The sequence below is a fragment of the Dreissena polymorpha genome, chromosome 5 (genome assembly GCF_020536995.1).
Source record: "Dreissena polymorpha isolate Duluth1 chromosome 5, UMN_Dpol_1.0, whole genome shotgun sequence".
Lineage (NCBI taxonomy): Eukaryota > Metazoa > Mollusca > Bivalvia > Myida > Dreissenidae > Dreissena > Dreissena polymorpha.
Genome location: NC_068359.1, coordinates 92451189 through 92470606, shown reverse-complemented (window position 1 = coordinate 92470606; position 19418 = coordinate 92451189). Strand labels below are relative to the sequence as shown.

At 40.5% G+C, this 19418-nt stretch overlaps 1 protein-coding gene across 6 annotated transcripts in view; it reads right to left on the bottom strand.

Annotated features, from left to right (window-relative positions):
- LOC127882166 (uncharacterized) overlaps positions 1 to 19418 on the bottom strand; it is a 96394-nt gene that overhangs the window by 13145 nt on the left and 63831 nt on the right. For all 6 annotated transcript variants that reach the window (XM_052430642.1, XM_052430647.1, XM_052430641.1 and 3 more), the window contains 8 exons: positions 18576 to 18672; positions 15867 to 16016; positions 15054 to 15156; positions 8758 to 8902; positions 8237 to 8421; positions 6898 to 7040; positions 5760 to 5952; positions 81 to 199 (listed from right to left, as the gene is read on the bottom strand). In XM_052430642.1, the coding sequence (XP_052286602.1) occupies positions 81 to 199; positions 5760 to 5952; positions 6898 to 7040; positions 8237 to 8421; positions 8758 to 8902; positions 15054 to 15156; positions 15867 to 16016; positions 18576 to 18672 (1135 nt within the window). The remainder of the gene's footprint in view (positions 1 to 80; positions 200 to 5759; positions 5953 to 6897; positions 7041 to 8236; positions 8422 to 8757; positions 8903 to 15053; positions 15157 to 15866; positions 16017 to 18575; positions 18673 to 19418) is intronic.

Here is a 19418-nt window from a genome sequence, read left to right as displayed (position 1 = left end):
GCTCAAATGCAAAACAATACTATAAGCCATTCAAACGAGGCCTTCTCTCATCAGCTAAAACCGGTCAAGTAATGACATACCATGTATACTCTGGGCCTTGCGACCTTTCTGCCGCACACTGCCTGAGCGAGATTTAGTAAAGAGAGATTTCAAGCCTCCGGGAGATTTCTTGCCTTTATCTTTACTACTGCCTTTCTTCCTGCAACAACAAGTTTAACCATCGAATACATTTTACTCTAACAGATGCATGTAGGCCATCAGGTGTAAATTGTGTAATTTCAACCCTTTTCCACTCATAAGCAAAGTGAAAATGGCTATGTGCAAACAGCATAAAACCAGAATAGCTAGTGTGTAACTCAAAGTCTGTTCAGGTTTATGCTGTTTGCTGCTCATCGGTATCTACCAGTAAGGGTTGGAAACGATGCCTTTAAAACTTGAATCCAGTAAGACAGGTCTTTAATTATGTATCTAAAGGCTGTATCTTAGTGGTAAAGGGTTTAATTATGTATCTTAGTGGTAAAGGGTTTAATTATGTATCTTAGTGGTAAAGGGTTTAATTATGTATCTTAGTGGTAAAGGGTTTAATTATGTATCTTAGTGGTAAAGGGTTTAATTATGTATCTTAGTGGTAAAGGGTTTAATTATGTATCTTAGTGGTAAAGGGTTTAATTATGTATCTTAGTGGTAAAGGGTTAAAGGCTTTCCAGAATTGGGATCTCCTTCTGTGTTTTATAATATTTTTATTGAAAATGGCTATAATATTTTTATTTATTTGAAAAAATTATACTTGTACAATTTTATACAGCTTAAGTTGAAATGTTTTTTACACTTAAATGTTTTGTGAATAATACTGAGCAAAATGAGAGAATTGGAGCTCTTTAAAACTGGTTTCAACCCGGTTTCAACCCACAAAATAACCAATGCACAGTTTTATTCGTTGTTGTTTGTTGTGTACATGATTGTGTGGCTTGTCTTGTTCATTTGTTAAGTGCTTCATTGTTTGGCAATTGGTTCCTTGCCATAAATACAAACCGCAATGCATAATAAAGTTTTGCTCCTGCTGGTGCAGCTGAAGGTGCATTCTGTGTACTTTTTTATATACTGTATAAACACATTTAGTTCAAAAGAATATATTTGATGGCATATAAAGACCAATGGTTATTGAGACACTCTTCAGTCGGTTCTCTGGTTAGAGATAAAAATTAAAAGACAGACCCCACATTGTGGCTCAAACTCAAAAACCTCTAGGATATTCGGCGGACATTACATCCACTACAGCTTGACAACCTTTCGAAATGTATAACAGAAGTCTGAAATATAATACTATTTATATGACAAAAAAAAATAGAGGATTTGTTAGTTTAATTGTATGTTACACATCACAATATATCATAGTAAAGTAGCATGAAAGGATTGACAAGTTGAAGCAGATTCATAAAGTAATTGTTAAGATGAATAAGATATAAGATCAAAAGACAAAATATCAACAACTTTCCTTCTTCCTTACATAAAATGTCCAAGTCCAAAGTAAGTTCCCAAACAAGAGGGCCTGAAAGGCCCAAAGTCGCTCACCTGAGATAAAAAGAAATGACCTGTTCTTTGCAGCCCAAGATATCAATAGAACAAATTGTCTAACCAAGTTTCATGAAGAATGAACAACAAATGGCCCCATGGCAGAAACGTTTTTCAACAGACTGGAACCATTTTTGAACTCGTACAAGATATTATTGGGACAAATCTTCTGACAAAGTTTCATGATGATCCAACAATAAATGTGGCCTCTACAGTTTTAACTAGAGCTTTGTCACAGACGTGAAGAATAACCCCACATGCTGCATTGACACATAATATTTTGCATGTCGTGTTCACAAAAAACAGCGGACACCATGCTCAATTTTTAAAACGCACTTAGTGACCCCTTGACCTAGTTTTTGACACACAAAGGCCCATGTTCTAACTTGGCCTTAAGATCATCTCCATAAAACTTCTGACCAAGTTTTGTGAAGATCGGATGTAAACTACTTGAATTAGAGAGCGGACACCATGCTGAATGTTAAACAAGATGTGTTTGTGAAACACAATGTCCCCCTATATGACGTTTGACCTTGTAGGATGACCTTGACCTTGACCCTTCACCACTCAAAATGTGCAGCTCCATGAGATACACATGCATTTCAAATATAAAATTGCTAGCTTCAATATTGCAGAAGTGACATTACATGAGCAATTTTGACCCATATATTTGACCTTGAAGGATGACCTTGACCTTGACCTTTCACCACTAAAAATGTGCAGCTCCGTGAGATACACATGCATGATAAGTATCAAGTTGCTATCTTCAATATTGCAGAAGTATTCATAAAATTAGCGATTTGGGCCACATATATTTGACCTCTGACCTTGAATGATGACCTTGACCATGACCTTTCACCACTCAAAATGTGCAGCTCCATGAGATACACATGCATGCCAAATATCAAGTTGCTATCTTCAAAATTTCAAAAGTACTCATAAAATGAGCGATTTTGGCCACATATATTTGACATCTGACCTTGAAGGATGACCTTGACCTTTCACCACTCAAATTGTGCAGCTCCATGAGATACACATGCATGCCAAATATCAAGTTGCAATCTTGAATATTGAAATACTGCAAAAGTGTACATTAAATGAGCGATTTTGACCCATATATTTGACCTTTGACCTTGAAGGATGACCTTGACCTTGACCTTTCACCACTCAAAATGTGCAGCTCCATGAGATACATATGCATGCCAAATATTAAGTTCCTATCTTCAATATTGCAAAAGTTATTGCAAATGTTAAAGTTGGCGCAAACCAATCAACCAACAGACCAACCAACAGACCAACAGACTAACAGACCAACAGACAGGGCAAAAACAATATGTCCACCACTACTATAGTGGGGGACATAAAAACGCATTAAGTGACCCCATGACCTAGTTTTAGGCCCAGAATGGCCCATGTTCAAACTTACCCTAGAGATCATTTAGATAAAACTTGTGACCAAGTTTGGTGAGGATTGGATGAAAAATACTTGAATTAGAGAGCGGACAACATGGTGAGGTTTAAAACGCACTAAGATACCCCGTGACCTAGTTTTTGACCCGGCATGACCCATATTCAAACTTGACCTAGACATCATCTAGATACAACTTCTGACCAAGTTTGGTGAAGATTGGATGAAAACTACTTGAATTAGAGAGCGGACAACATTGTGATGTTTAAAACGCACTAAGTGAACCCCGTGACCTAGTTTTTGACCCAGCATGGCCCATGTTCGAACTTGGCCTACACATCATCTAGTTACAACTTCTGACCAAGTGTGGTGAAGATCGGATTTAAACTACTTGAATTGAAGAGCAGACACCATGCTCATTGTGTAAAACGTACTAAGTGATCCTGTGACCTAGTTTTTGATCTGGCATGGCCCATGTTTGAACTTGGCCTTCAGATCATCTAGATAAAACTTTTGACCAAGTTTGGTGAAGATCGGATGAAAACTACTTGAATAAGAGAGAGGACACCATGCTGAATGTTAAAAAACGCACTAAGTGACCCCGTGACCTAGTTTTTGATCTGGCATGGCCCATGTTCAAACTTGGCCTTAAGATCATCTAGATACAACTTCTGACCAAGTTTGGTGAAGAACGAATGAAAACTACTTGAATTAGAGAGCGGACAACATGCTGAATGTATAAAACGCACTAAGTGACCCCGTGACCTAGTTTTTGACCCAGCAAGGCCCATGTTCGAACTTGGCCTAGACATCATCTAGATACAACTTCTGACCAAGTTTGGTGAAGATCGGATGAAAACTACTTGAATTAGAGAGCGGACAACATGCTGAATGTTTAAAACGCACAAAGTGACCCCGTGACCTAGTTTTTGACCTGGCAAGGCCCATGTTCGAACTTGGCCTAGACATCATGTAGATACAACTTCTGACCAAGTTTGGTGAAGATCGGATAAAACTACTTGAATTAGAGAGCAGACACTTAATACGCACCGACAGACTGACAGACAAGTTCACTCCTATATACCCCCCTAAACTTCGTTTGTGGGGGGTATAACAAGGCAAATATTCATGACGCACAACGGAAGACAGACAATTGACAAAAGGTGATCACAAAAGTCACCATGAGCAAAAAATATTATGCTCATAAAGATTGTCACCATGTGTGAAGATCAGCAAGTGTCATTCAGATTGAACTAAAAATGTGACTAAAAGTATTCACAATGTTTTACTATAAACAACTTTGGTAGTGCGGTCTTGTTCGCTTACGCAAGTGAATCGGTCACGGGACGGTTACAAGTTATGTAACTTTGTGAGCACTTATGTAATACGGAAATATTTATCGAGTCTTATTAAAGAACGCTTATTTCTAGCACACTTACTGGTTGTAATTCAATTAACTAAAGGCGTCCAGTCAGGTACGCCTGAATACACTCAAAGAATTAATCTTACAGCAAATACCTTAATGAATGTAAAAAGATCACAATCTGTCAAAAAAACTGATATAAACTAAATATTAGTTACTGTTAGTCTAGAAGTTGCTCCAAAAATTTAGTTTATAAAATAAGTCTAACTTAATCTAAAGAACACAATTTATGGAGAGTGGAAAACTCCAGTGACTCAAATGTAAAAAATAAGAAGAATTTATAAAAGTTATTTCAATCAAAAGAGTCTTTCTAATTTAGAAAATGCCAAATAACAAGGTTGCCATGGAAACAGTTTCATAGCACAGTAGTCTACTAAATACACCAGTAGGTTAACTTGGCTTATCAGTAAAGATCAAAGATAAGGCTCTACAGTGCATTAGTACATGTACAGTTATTTTATGACATAGGTTTATTAAATTGCATGCAAACTACTGTCTTCATGTACACCACATTTTATGAAAGAAGTCCCAGGTTTATACAAGGGAGTTAACTATTAATTAACTATTAGAAAGTATGTACAGGTTATCTTTCTTTAACATTATGGCTTATCACAACTAGGCTGTTTACATGTTTTCACTATAAACATATAGAGAAAACTGCCCCACCCCCTAGTGGCCATGTTTTTCCACCGATCTGGACCATTTTCGAACTCAACCGTCTTATCCAGAAAACACGTCATTGACCAAATTTCATAAGGATTGGACCAAAAATGTGACTTCTTGAGTGTTCACGTTTTCACTATATACATATAGAGAAAACTGCCCCGCCCCCTGGCGGCCATGTTTTTTTACCGATCTGGACCATTTTCGAACTCGTCCGAGATATAAATGAAACCAATGTTTTGACCAAGTTTCATGATGATTGGACAAAAATTGTGACTTCTAGAGTGTTCACAAAGTTTCTCAATAGCCATATAAGGAATACTGCCCTGCCATGTTTTTCAAGGGACCGGAACCATTTTTGAACTCAACCAACATATCATTTAGACAAACATTTTGACAAAGTTACATGAAGATTGGGCATCAAATGTGACAGCTACAGTGTTCACAAGGTTTTTCTTTTTTTTTCACCTAGTGACCTAGTTTTTGACCCAGCATGACCCAGTGTCGAACTCAGTCGAGGTATCAATGGGACAAATGTTCTGACCAAGTTTCATATGTGGAGTGTTCACAAGGCAAATGTTGACGCTGCACGCCGCACAACGCACGGCGGACAAAAGGCCATCACAAAAGCTCACCATGAGCACGTTGTGCTCAGGTGAGCTAAAAAACAACAGCAGAGACACAACATCTTACTTGTATCCAGGCAGATCTATCACAGTGTGGTACTTGGCTGGTAGATTCTCTGGCCCGCCCCCTACGTCAATGTACCTCTGGTCAGGCTTCACAAACCCGCCCATCAAGGCCCTTTCTCTCGCCTCCTCAAGAGAGAGGAGACGGGTGGGCGTGGAGATTGCCAGAGACTTAGGGCGTGGTTTCTTCTGGGTCTCTGTAAACAAGATACCATCTGTGTTTATTTTGCTTGATTATTTTTTTTTTTACTAGGGATGAAAACAAATATTAGAATATTCGAAAATTGGCCGAATATTCAAACCCAAAATTTTTATTGGAATACATGTATTTGATTTTTATTCATAGAAACTTAAAAAAAAGGAATAAGTGCTAATTCGCAGTTTTGGTTCATTGCAGCCGACTTTCGTGTAAAAGTCATTGTTTGGATTCAGCTGACATCAATTAACAAGATGAGTATTGGCAAACGGGAGGATGCAAAGAGAGGGGTAGTGTCTTTATTTTTTTTATATAAGAGTTACCACTAGTGTTGGTACACTGTTAAATGACTTCTTATAATCTATTGTCTAAGATAATTGACATTTTATTCACAGTTAGGTGTCACGCAATTAAGACAAAAGAGACAACCCCCACTTGCAGTACATTCAACTGTCCAATCATTTTAATTGCTAAATCCATATATTAAATAAATGATTATCTTATCAGCATTTAGTTTCTCTTATATAAACCAATTAAATCCTACTTTTTGACTCCATAAAGAGACAAAAATAGCGAAAACAAAAGCATAAATATTATTTAGGGTAAGTTATCCAAATCAATTCGTATACTATCGAAATGAGAAAGAATAATGGTTATACGTTTTCAGGAAATATATTATGAAAATAAACAAGATTTAGTTAAAAAGAAGAACAAAACAATAAATGATCTTTTAACAAAAATACTACCATATCCAGTTTTTCAAAGCTGCAAGTATGTTCATCGATTTAATACAATTTCTTCCGCAAACAATACCAGCTACATAACCAGATATATATTGCCACCTAGGATTACACAGTAATACTTAACATGTTCAAAAAAGAAGCAGATAGACCTTGTCAACAATGTGGCAACACACACCAACATGAGCTATGGCTGATTGACTTACTTTTCAGTTGAGGAGTGGAGTAGGAAGGCATCTTATCACTGAAGATGAGGTCAGCATACAGTATGAGGAACTCCGTGACCACGGCCTGTATGCCCACCCCCTGCAGGGCCGCCGCCCCTCCCCCACTCTCCAGCTCCTTGGACCTGTAACATCAGTTGCAAAAATTTGCTGTGATACTAATCCACCTTATGCTGTGACCCAAATCCACATCATTCTAAACTGAGATCAACCTAGTGTTGTAATTCACATTCACCACATCATGATGGGACTCTGATCCATTAAATAACCCGTTACCACTTAGAAACATATTTTGAAGCATTTGTAGTCCCTTAGAAAGTTAAATTTAATTAAAGGCCTTTCTTACTAGATCCAAGTTTTAAAGGTTTCATTTCCAACCCTTAGATACTCATGAGCAGCAAACAGCATAAAACCTGTACAAACTGCGAGTTACTGGCAAGCTGTTCTGGTTTTGTGCTGTTTGCACATAGCCATTTTAACTTAGCTTCTAAGTGGGAAAGGGATAATGCTATGTTGATAATCCATATCTTGCTTATACTCTGACCTACCACAGCTTTATGTAATCTTGATCAGCCACATCTTGCTGTGACTTTGATCATCCTGGTGCTGTGACTAAAATCCATCTCATGCTAAGACAGAGGTCTTCCTAGTGCATTGACTCACATTTATCACATTGTGTTGTGACTTTGATCCAACAACTCATGTTAACCCTTTACAACTTTGAAACATACTTTGACTCATTTGTAGTCCCTTAGAAAGTTATATTTAATTAAATACCTTTCTTACTAGATAACAGTTTTTAAGGCTTCAATTCCAACATTTAGAAAGTGATGAGCAGCAAACAGTATAAAACCTGAAAAGACTGTAAGTTACTCGCAGGCTGTTCTGGTATTATGCTGTTTGCAAATAGCCATTTTCAATTTGCTTATTAGTGGAAAAGGGTTAAGATTCTTATTCCACGCTTGGATCTACCAGTTCTTTCTGTGAATTTGTTGTAGTCCAGTTTTAAACTCCCTGATTTTAAGTGGCTCTAACTGGGCTAAGTAAGAGGTTTGTGTGCAGTTAAACTGGTTTAAACCCCTGTTAGTCCCCATTGACCATTTCAAGACAGTGATCCCAGTTTAATAATTTGTTAAAGCTTCAGCCCTTTTTGTACAGGTAATTCTATGCACCTTGATTAAAAGACTATCATAGGTCCTTTGACTAAAAGAATATATGTAAACATGAATTTCTCTCCTACTTATATTTCTGGAATTACATTATTTTTATTTTTTTCAAAACAAAAACAAACCAATATTCTACCTGTCCTGTAATTGCTCACCTGAGGAGATTGGGGGCCCACACAATGGCGAGGTTCTTGGAATGCATGCCGGTCTCGTGGCCATGTGCAGCGACCCGTGCCAGGTGTCTCATGAGGTACTCTGTGGTGCGGTAGTGAGGGGGAGGCAACTGCTGCACGACGTCATGGATACGCAGCAGCTTGTTGTCATCATCCTTCACTGCATTCTGTACAGAAAATAGAGAATGTAAATACACTTTTAATAATATGGCTCACTCTGTGAAAAGAAAGTTTCTTCTGAGCAAAAGTCCAGTTTAGGCGGAAAGTGTCATCCCTGATGTCCCTGTGTGGACTTCAAGGGCTAATCTGGTACGACACTTTACGCACATGCATTAAACCCCGTTTTCACAGAGCCCGACTCATGTAGTTATATGATTAGTCCAAAAGGTGCTGTTTTTGTACCCATCCATGCCTGCCAGACTACCAGTGCTCAGTACTTACAGCAAACTTGTCATAGACATGGTACGTGAGCAGTGGGTTAGGAAGCTCCCGGAAGTACTTACAGCAAACTTGTCATAGAGCTGGTAGGTGAGCAGTGGGTTAGGAAGCTCCCGGAAGTACATCTTGAGCAGGGAGGAGATGCTGTGTACATCCTGCAGGTATTCCTCTGACGTCAGGTCCGGCACCCGATCCTCATCAAACGCCAACCTGCGGGCGAATAAATATGAGCTACATCTTGGAAAAACAGGGCTTAGTGCATGAGCGTAAAGTGGACTGCCTAGGGTAATCTATGATGACACTTTCTGTTTGGGTGGATTTTTTTGTTTAAATGAAGTCTCTTCTTAGCCAAAAAAACAGTTTATGTGGAAAGTGCTGTCCCAGTGCGGACTGCACAGGCTAATATCGGAAAATATTTTACGCACATGCATTAAGCCCTGTGTTCACAGACCAAGGCTCATACGTGAATACAACTTACCAAGCTAAACCTCGTGCACTGCTTTGTTACAGGCATGGCAGCAAAACCCATAATACAACTTACCAACCTAAACCCCCTGCACTGCTTTGTTACAGGCATGCCAGCAATACCCATGGCTAATACAACTTACCAACCTAAACCCCGTGCACTGCTTTGTTACAGGCATGGCAGCAATACCCATGGCTAATACAACTTACCAACCTAAACCTCGTGCACTGCTTTGTTACAGGCATGGCAGCAATACCCATGGCTAATACAACTTACCAACCTAAACCTCATGCACTGCTTTGTTACAGGCATGGCAGCAATACCCATAATACAACTTACCAACCTAAACCTCGTGCACTGCTTTGTTAAAGGCATGGCAGCAATACCCATACAACTTACCAACCTAAACCCCGTGCACTGCTTTGTTACACCCATGGCAGCAATACCCATGATTCAACTTACCAATCTAAACCTCGTGCACTGCTTTGTTACAGGCATGGCAGCAATACCCATGGCTAATACAACTTACCAACCTAAACCCCGTGCACTGCTTTGTTACAGGAATGGCAGCAATACCCATGATACAACTTACCAACCTAAACCTCGTGCACTGCTTTGTTACAGGCATGGCAGCAATACCCATGATACAACTTACCAACCTAAACCTCGTGCACTGCTTTGTTACAGGCATGGCAGCAATACCCATGATACAACTTACCAACCTAAACCCCGTGCACTGCTTTGTTACAGGCATGACAGCAATACCCATGATACAACTTACCAACCTAAACCTCGTGCACTGCTTTGTTACAGGCATGGCAGCAATACCCATGATACAACTTACCAACCTAAATCTCGTGCACTGCCTTGTTACAGGCATGGCAGCAATACCCATATAACTTACCAACCTAAACCCCGTGCACTGCTTTGTTACAGGCATGGCAGCAATACCCATGGCTAATACAACTTACCAACCAAAACCCCGTGCACTGCTTTGTTACAGGCATGGCAGCAATACCCATGGCTAATACAACTTTCCAACCTAAACCCCATGCACTGCTTTGTTACAGGCATGGCAGCAATACCCATACAACTTACCAACCTAAACCTCGTGCACTGCTTTGTTACACGCATGGCAGCAATACCCATAATACAACTTACCAACCTAAACCTCATGCACTGCTTTGCTACAGGCATGGCAGCAATACCCATGGGTAATACAACTTACCAACCTAAACCCCGTGCACTGCTTTGTTACAGGCATGGCAGCAATACCCATACAACTTACCAACCTAAACCCTGTGCACTGCTTTGTTACAGGCAAGGCAGCAATACCCATAATACAACTTACCAACCTAAACCTCGTGCACTGCTTTGTTACAGGCATGGCAGCAATACCCATGGCTAATACAACTTACCAACCTAAACCCTGTGCACTGCTCTGTTACAGGCATGGCAGCAATACCCATAATACAACTTACCAACCTAAACCTCGTGCACTGCTTTGTTACAGGCATGGCAGCAATACCCATGGCTAATACAACTTACCAACCTAAACCCCGTGCACTGCTTTATTACAAGCATGGCAGCAATACCCATGATACAACTTACCAACCTAAACCTCGTGCACTGCTTTGTTATAGGCATGGCAGCAATACCCAGAATACAACTTACCAACCTAAACCCTGTGCACTGCTTTGTTACAGGCATGGCAGCAATACCCATGGCTAATACAACTTACCAACCTAAACCCCGTGCACTGCTTTGTTACAGGCATGGCAGCAATACCCATGGCTAATACAACTTACCAACCTAAACCCCGTGCACAGCTTTGTTACAGGCATGGCAGCAATACCCATACAACTAACCAACCTTAACCTCGTGCACTGCTTTGTTACAGGCTTGGCAGCAATACCCATACAACTTACCAACCTAGACCTCCTGCACTGCTTTGTTACAGGCATGGCAGCAATACCCATGGCTAATACAACTTACCAACCTAAACCCCGTGCACTGCTTTGTTACAGGCATGGCAGCAATAGCCATACAACTTACCAACCTAAACCTCGTGCACTGCTTTGTTACAGGCATGGCAGCAATACCCATGATACAACTTACCAACCTAAACCCCGTGCACTGCTTTGTTACAGGCATGGCAGCAATACCCATACAGCTTACCAACCTAAACCCCGTGCACTGCTTTGTTACAGGCACGGCAGCAATACCCATGGCTAATAAAACTTACCAACCTAAACCCCATGCACTGCTTTGTTACAGGCATGGCAGCAATACCCATGGCTAATACAACTTACCAACCTAAACCCTGTGCACTGCTTTGTTACAGGCATGGCAGCAATACCCATAATACAACTTACCAACCTAAACCCCCTGCACTGCTTTGTTACAGGCATGGCAGCAATACCCATGGCTAATACAACTTACCAACCTAAACCCCGTGCACTGCTTTGTTACAGGCATTGCAGCAATACCCATGGCTAATACAACTTACCAACCTAAACCTCGTGCACTGCTTTGTTACAGGCATGGCAGCAATACCCATGACTAATACAACTTACCAACCTAAACCTCATGCACTGCTTTGTTACAGGCATGGCAGCAATACCCATAATACAACTTACCAACCTAAACCTCGTGCACTGCTTTGTTACAGGCATGGCAGCAATACCCATACAACTTACCTACCTAAACCCCGTGCACTGCTTTGTTACAGGCATGGCAGTCATACCCATGATTCAACTTACCAATCTTAACCTCGTGCACTGCTTTGTTACAGGCATGGCAGCAATACCCATGACTAATACAACTTACCAACCTAAACCCCGTGCACTGCTTTGTTACAGGCATGGCAGCAATACCCATGATACAACTTACCAACCTAAACCTCGTGCACTGCTTTGTTACAGGCATGGCAGCAATACCCATGATACAACTTACCAACCTAAACCCCGTGCACTGCTTTGTTACAGGCTTGGCAGCAATACCCATACAGCTTACCAACCGAAACCCCGTGCACTGCTTTATTACAGGCATGGCAGCAATACCCATGGCTAATACAACTTACCAACCTAAACCCCGTGCACTGCTTTGTTACAGGCATGGCAGCAATACCCATGGCTAATACAACTTACCAACCTAAACCCCGTGCACTGCTTTGTTACAGGCATGGCAGCAATACCCATACAACTTACCAACCTAAACCTCGTGCACTGCTTTGTTACACGCATGGTAGCAATACCCATAATACAACTTACCAACCTAAACCTCATGCACTGCTTTGCTACAGGCATGGCAGCAATACCCATGGGTAATACAACTTACCAACCTAAACCCCGTGCACTGCTTTGTTACAGGCATGGCAGCAATACCCATACAACTTACCAACCTAAACCCTGTGCACTGCTTTGTTACAGGCAAGGCAGCAATACCCATAATACAACTTACCAACCTAAACCCCGTGCACTGCTTTGTTACAGGCATGGCAGCAATACCCATGGCTAATACAACTTACCAACCTAAACCCTGTGCACTGCTCTGTTACAGGCATGGCAGCAATACCCATAATACAACTTACCAACCTTAACCTTGTGCACTGCTTTGTTACAGGCATGGCAGTAATACCCATGGCTAATACAACTTTCCAACCTAAACCCCGTGCACTGCTTTATTACAAGCATGGCAGCAATACCCATGATACAACTTACCAACCTAAACCTCGTGCACTGCTTTGTTATAGGCATGGCAGCAATACCCATAATACAACTTACCAACCTAAACCCTGTGCACTGCTTTGTTACAGGCATGGCAGCAATACCCATGGCTAATACAACTTACCAACCTAAACCCCGTGCACTGCTTTGTTACAGGCATGGCAGCAATACCCATGGCTAATACAACTTACCAACCTTAACCCCGTGCACAGCTTTGTTACAGGCATGGCAGCAATACCCATACAACTTACCAACCTTAACCTCGTGCACTGCTTTGTTACAGGCACGGCAGCAATACCCATACAACTTACCAACCTAGACCTTGAGCACTGCTTTGTTACAGGCATGGCAGCAATACCCATGGCTAATACAACTTACCAACCTAAACCTCATGCACTGCTTTGTTACAGGCATGGCAGCAATAGCCATACAACTTACCAACCTAAACCTTGTGCACTGCTTTGTTACAGGCATGGCAGCAATACCCATGGCTAATAAAACTTACCAACCTAAACCCCGTGCACTGCTTTGTTACAGGCATGGCAGCAATACCCATACAACTTACCAACCTAAACCCCGTGCACTGCTTTGTTACAGGCATGGCAGCAATACCCATGGCTAATACAACTTACCAACCTAACCCTTTGCACTGCTTTGTTACAGGCATGACAGCAATACCCACAATACAACTTACCAACCTAACCTCGTGCACTGCTTTGTTACAGGCATGGCAGCAATACCCATGGCTAATACAACTTACCAACCTAAACCTCGTGCACTGCTTTGTTACAGGCATGGCAGCAATACCCATGTCTAATATACAACTTACCAACCTAAACCTCGTGCACTGCTTTGTTACAGGCATGGCAGCAATACTCATGATACAACTTACCAACCTAAACCTTGTGCACTGCTTTGTTACAGGCATGGCAGCAATACCCATACAACTTACCAACCTAAACCTTGTGCACTGCTTTGTTACAGGCATGACAGCAATACCCATAATACAACTTACCAACCTAAACCTCGTGCACTGCTTTGTTACAGGCATGGCAGCAACACCCATGGCTAATACAACTTTCCAACCTAAACCCCATGCACTGCTTTGTTACAGGAATGGCAGCAATACCCATGGCTAATATACAACTAACCAACCTAAACCTCGTGCACTGCTTTGCTACAGGCATGGCAGCAATACTCATGGCTAATATACAACTTACCAACTTAACCTCGTGCACTGCTTTGTTACAGGCATGGCAGCAATACCCATACAACTTACCAACCTAAACCTCGTGCACTGCTTTGTTACAGGCATGGCGGCAATACCCATGGCTAATATACAACTTACCAATCTAAACCCCGTGCACTGCTTTGTTACAGGCATGGCAGCAATACCCATAATACAACTTACCAACCTAAACCCTGTGCACTGCTTTGTTACAGGCATGGCAGCAATACCCATACAACTTACCAACCTAAACCTTGTGCACTGCTTTGTAACAGGCATGGCAGCAATACCCATAATACAACTTATCAACCTAAACCCTGTGCACTGCTTTGTAACAGGCATGGCAGCAATACCCATGGCTAATACAACTTACCAACCTAAACCTCGTGCACTGCTTTGTTACAGGCATGGCAGCAATACCCATGGCTAATACAACTTACCAACCTAAACCTCGTGCACTGCTTTGTTACAGGCATGGCAGCAATACACATGGCTAATGCACTGCTTTGTTACAGGCATGGCAGCAATACCCATGGCTAAATGGCTAATTTCATGGGTAGATGATTAAGGATTGAGAAGGTAACTGCACATGAAAATTGTGACTTGCACATCTACACCCAACGGTAACAACAATAATTCAAAATGACTCCAATATGCCCCTCTTAACCTTTGAATGCAGGGCTATGTTACAATAAACCATAGATGCACAAGATAGTACACAGTACAGAAAACAAACTCTCATTGGAATATGATAAATATATATTGATAACAAAAAATAGATATAGAAAACAATTTGAGAGATTATTTTTTAAATGCAATGTTCAATACCACACTAGAAACTGTTTTACACACATTCACTATGAACACTTTAATTACTTTAAACACGGATTAAAAATGGTAAGTTTAAGTATAAATAGAGCCATGCAAACTAAGCCCTACCTGAGTTTCTGTATGTTCGATGTGATGCCAGAAAGCCTGTATATACCATCCACCAGCCCATGGGTCTCTATCACATCAGTGCAGCTCTTCAATACTAGGGGCACTAAAACACATACAACACACCATGAATGAACATTGTTCTGGGAAAAAAACTGGGCTTTATGCATGAGTTTAAAAAGTCGTCCTAGATAAGCCCATGCTGGCCATACAGGCTAATCAGGGACAACACTTTCTGCTTTTAAGTCTCTTTTTAGTGAAAATCCAACTGAGGTGATAAGTGTAGTCCCTGATTAGCCTGTGTGGACTGCAGAGGCTTATCTGGGAAACACTTTACGCAATATCATTAAGCCCAGTTTTTGGCACACATCGGTACAGCTTTTCAAAACAAGGGGCACTGAAACACATTTAACATACCATGTAATGCCAAAACTAGTGGCTAGTGATGTTTTTGAGTACACTAAAGACAGGCATTGTACTGCAGTATTCATTATTAACACCTTACTTCCAAATGACAGCGACTAAAGCCTCTTTTCATAATTTGTGCATTTGACGCATACTAGTACAATGGCATTTTTCCACATCAATTAATTTTTATGTGTTTCAAATAACCTAGGCATGTGTAGATCACTGAGGGAGAATGGTTTCTTCCACATCTACTCTCCATGTTCAATACACAAACATATAAGATTTTATACAGACATACCTGTAAACTGCTTGAACAACCGAATGACTCCAATATACCCCCTCTCAAGCTACGTTAGTAGGGGTATAATAAATGCACAAAAGGGAAGTAAATATCATATTGAAACAAACCATCATGTCCTGAGTTGAGCAGGTGCTCTCCCAGATCACAGCCAAACACTCGCTCCTTCACTATCCCAGACTGCTTCAGTTGAATACGCTCGGGACGTGTATTGAAGAACAGGCGCAAAAAAGAGATGAACTTGCCATGCTTCTTCAACACTGAAAAATCACAGTCAATAGTTGAAAATAGAACTATATCATCTTATATAGAGCGATTGTGCAAGTACAACAGTTTCATGTAATTACTTGAGATACAAGTAATATAACGAGGGCCAAAGACCCTAGGTCCATCACCATATGCCCAAAATAGTTAAGCATTCTAAGCAACTTTTGAAATGTTTTCAGAACCATTTTAAAACTCAGTAGAAATCATTTTAAAACTAACTTTTAAATTAACTTTTATGATTATTTGGTGAAAAATGAATTATGCTGGATCATTTGCATAATGTATGAACTAAAATTCCATTGACAATTATTTAAATGATAATATGATGTTATTTAGCATTTATTAAGGACTACATAATTATTAATAAACTGACAAATATAAACCATCAAAACAATTTTCCCTCTTCAACAGTGAAGAAAACTACTAACTTATTGAATCTTGCAATCTTCCAATTGTTATCAAAAGCTACTAAACATGTAAAGAATAGTTTATTTCAACTTAAGCGTAATTTACTAAACAGCTCATTGTCAATTAGTAACAGGCCATGTTAAGGGATGAGTACTAAAGTTGCTGACTATTTGTTTCCATAGTAACCCTTGAGCATCATTGAATATTTAATATTTAAACTAGAAGAACATCTGTTCAAGTCATTGAAACATGGAAGACCATCAGTTAATATAACAACTTGAAGGCTATGAGTGCTTATTAGGAATAAACAACTTCCTGAATGCAAGACAGATCTTAATAACTATATGGTCATAGTTATAATCAATGACTTATGTGCTAAAGGATCATATGAGCCTTGTACTGGGAAAACTGGGCTTAACGCATGCGTGTGTAGTATGATACCAGATTAGCTTGTAGTGTCTGAAAAGGCTAATAAGGGACGACACTTTCAGCCAAGATATAATTTCAGCTAAAAAGAGACTTCCTTTAAATGAAAAATACAAAAGTGAACTACATTTAGTCCAGTATGATTAACATGTGTGAACTACATATAGTCCAGTATGATTAACATGTGTGAACTACATTTAGTCCAGTATGATTAACATGTGTGAACTACATATAGTCCAGTATGATTAACATGTGTGAACTACATTTAGTCCAGTATGATTAACATGTGTGAACTACATTTAGTCCAGTATGATTAACATGTGTGAACTACATATAGTCCAGTATGATTAACATGTGTGAACTACATTTAGTCCAGTATGATTAACATGTGTGAACTACATTAAGTCCAGTATGATTAACATGTGTGAACTACATATAGTCCAGTATGATAAACATGTGTGAACTACATAAAGTCCAGTATGATTAACATGTGTGAACTACATTAAGTCCAGTATGATTAACATGTGTGAACTACATATAGTCCAGTATGATTAACATGTGTGAACTACATTAAGTCCAGTATGATTAACATGTGTGAACTACATATAGTCCAGTATGATTAACATGTGTGAACTACATTAAGTCCATTTTCATCCATGATTAACATGTGTGCACTACATCCATGATTAACATGTGTGAACTACATTTAGTCCAGTTTCATCCATGATTAGCATGTGTGAACTACATTTAGTCCAGTTTCATCCATGATTAACATGTGTGAACTACATTTAGTCCAGTTTCATCCATGATTTACATGTGTGAACTACATTTAGTCTAGTTTCATCTATGATTAACATTCTAGACTGGTTCACCTCCCCCACACTGTCTGGTCCATGTACACCCACCCACACAGACTGGTTCAACAACCCCCCCCCCCACTGACGTGCTCAACAATCCCCCCTCCCACTGACATGCTCAACAACCCACTCCCCCCGAATTGCTCAACAATCCCCCCTCCCACTGACCTGCTCAACAACCCCCCCCCCACTGACGTGCTCAACAACCCCCCCCCCCCTCCCACTGACGTGCTCAACAACTCCCCCCCCCCCCCCCCCCCCACTGACGTGAACAACAACTTGCCCTCCCACTGACTGGTTTCCCTCCACCCCACACCCCACTGTCTGGTTGATTTATACCAGGGTTCCCAGCTTTTTGTAAGAACAAAATTCCCTGATTTTTCCCCGACTCTCATCTAATTTTAAATAAAAATAAAAGGATCATAATTTCGACCTATTTCTTGTTAGAGGCACCCTCAATAAATGGCAGTTGCAGACATAACTAAGCTACATGACTGTATACTACAAAGCCACCATAGGCATGCAGAGGCATAAATTTGCTGTTTTAAGTCAGGAAAGTCTGACCAAACAAAATTCCCTGATTTCAGGAACTTTTACCAAATTCCCTGACTTTTCCCTGACTAGAAAAAGTGAAAGTCTTTTTCAAGGTTTTCCCTGATTTCCAGGTTGGCTGGGAACCCTGTATACCCACCCACACAGACTGGTTCAAAAACACCCCACCCCACACTGACTGGTTCACCTCCACCCCACCCTCACTTGTTCACCTTCACCCTACCCCCACACTGTCTGGTTCAACAACACCCCATCCCCACACTGGCTGGTTCACCTCCACCCCACCCACACACTGACTTGTTCACTTACAGGCCCTGTTATGTGGTGTCTCTGGAATGCTGCTCACCACTGCCTGAGGCACCTTGTCCCCTATCAGCTCCACACACTCATAGGGGAAGAACCCAACCTGCAATAAAGTCCACAGGAACATCAGAGTCTCCTGCAATCACACTGCGTTTCAAAATGCACAATGGATTTTATACAATTTTGATGTAAGCCTAGTTAATTTATGAATATAGTACAGTCAATCTTAAGGATGCGACCACTTGAATAAAGCGACCTTTGTCTTATGCAACCCCCGAGCCTTTTCACTTTATTTTGACATTGTATTAAGCGACTTTTGTCTTCACAACCAGCAACTGCTGATTTTCGTGCGTTTTGATGTCCAAATATACGATTTAGCAACTACGTGGTAAATTTAAAAATCTATTGATCGTAAAGAACAAACGTGATTGCCGATTTATCGTCAGTTTGACGTAATCAACAAAAGCAGCTTCCTTCAAGAAGCCATAAACAAGACTTTCTGGTCGATAAAATTGGCTTCCTTTGTCTTACTCAACATGCTAACTAACCGTGTAATAGCACGTGCATAGCTCTGCCTTTTAAATTTTTATTGAGAACGAAGGTGGAGTTAACGGTTAAGAGCTCTAACCGATGCTTAATATTGAACACGTGGTTCACGCAAGTTCAGTCCCAATTATTTGCAATCGTAATTACTCAGAATAAGCTTTGAAAGAATGAATACATTTGTCCCCGCTTTCCCCCAATGGTCGAGTAATTCCTATATACCAACTTCACGTATATTTCCAAATAAGAGGGCCTAAAAGGCCCAAAGTGGCTCACCTGAGATAACAAGATATTTTTGGGACAAAT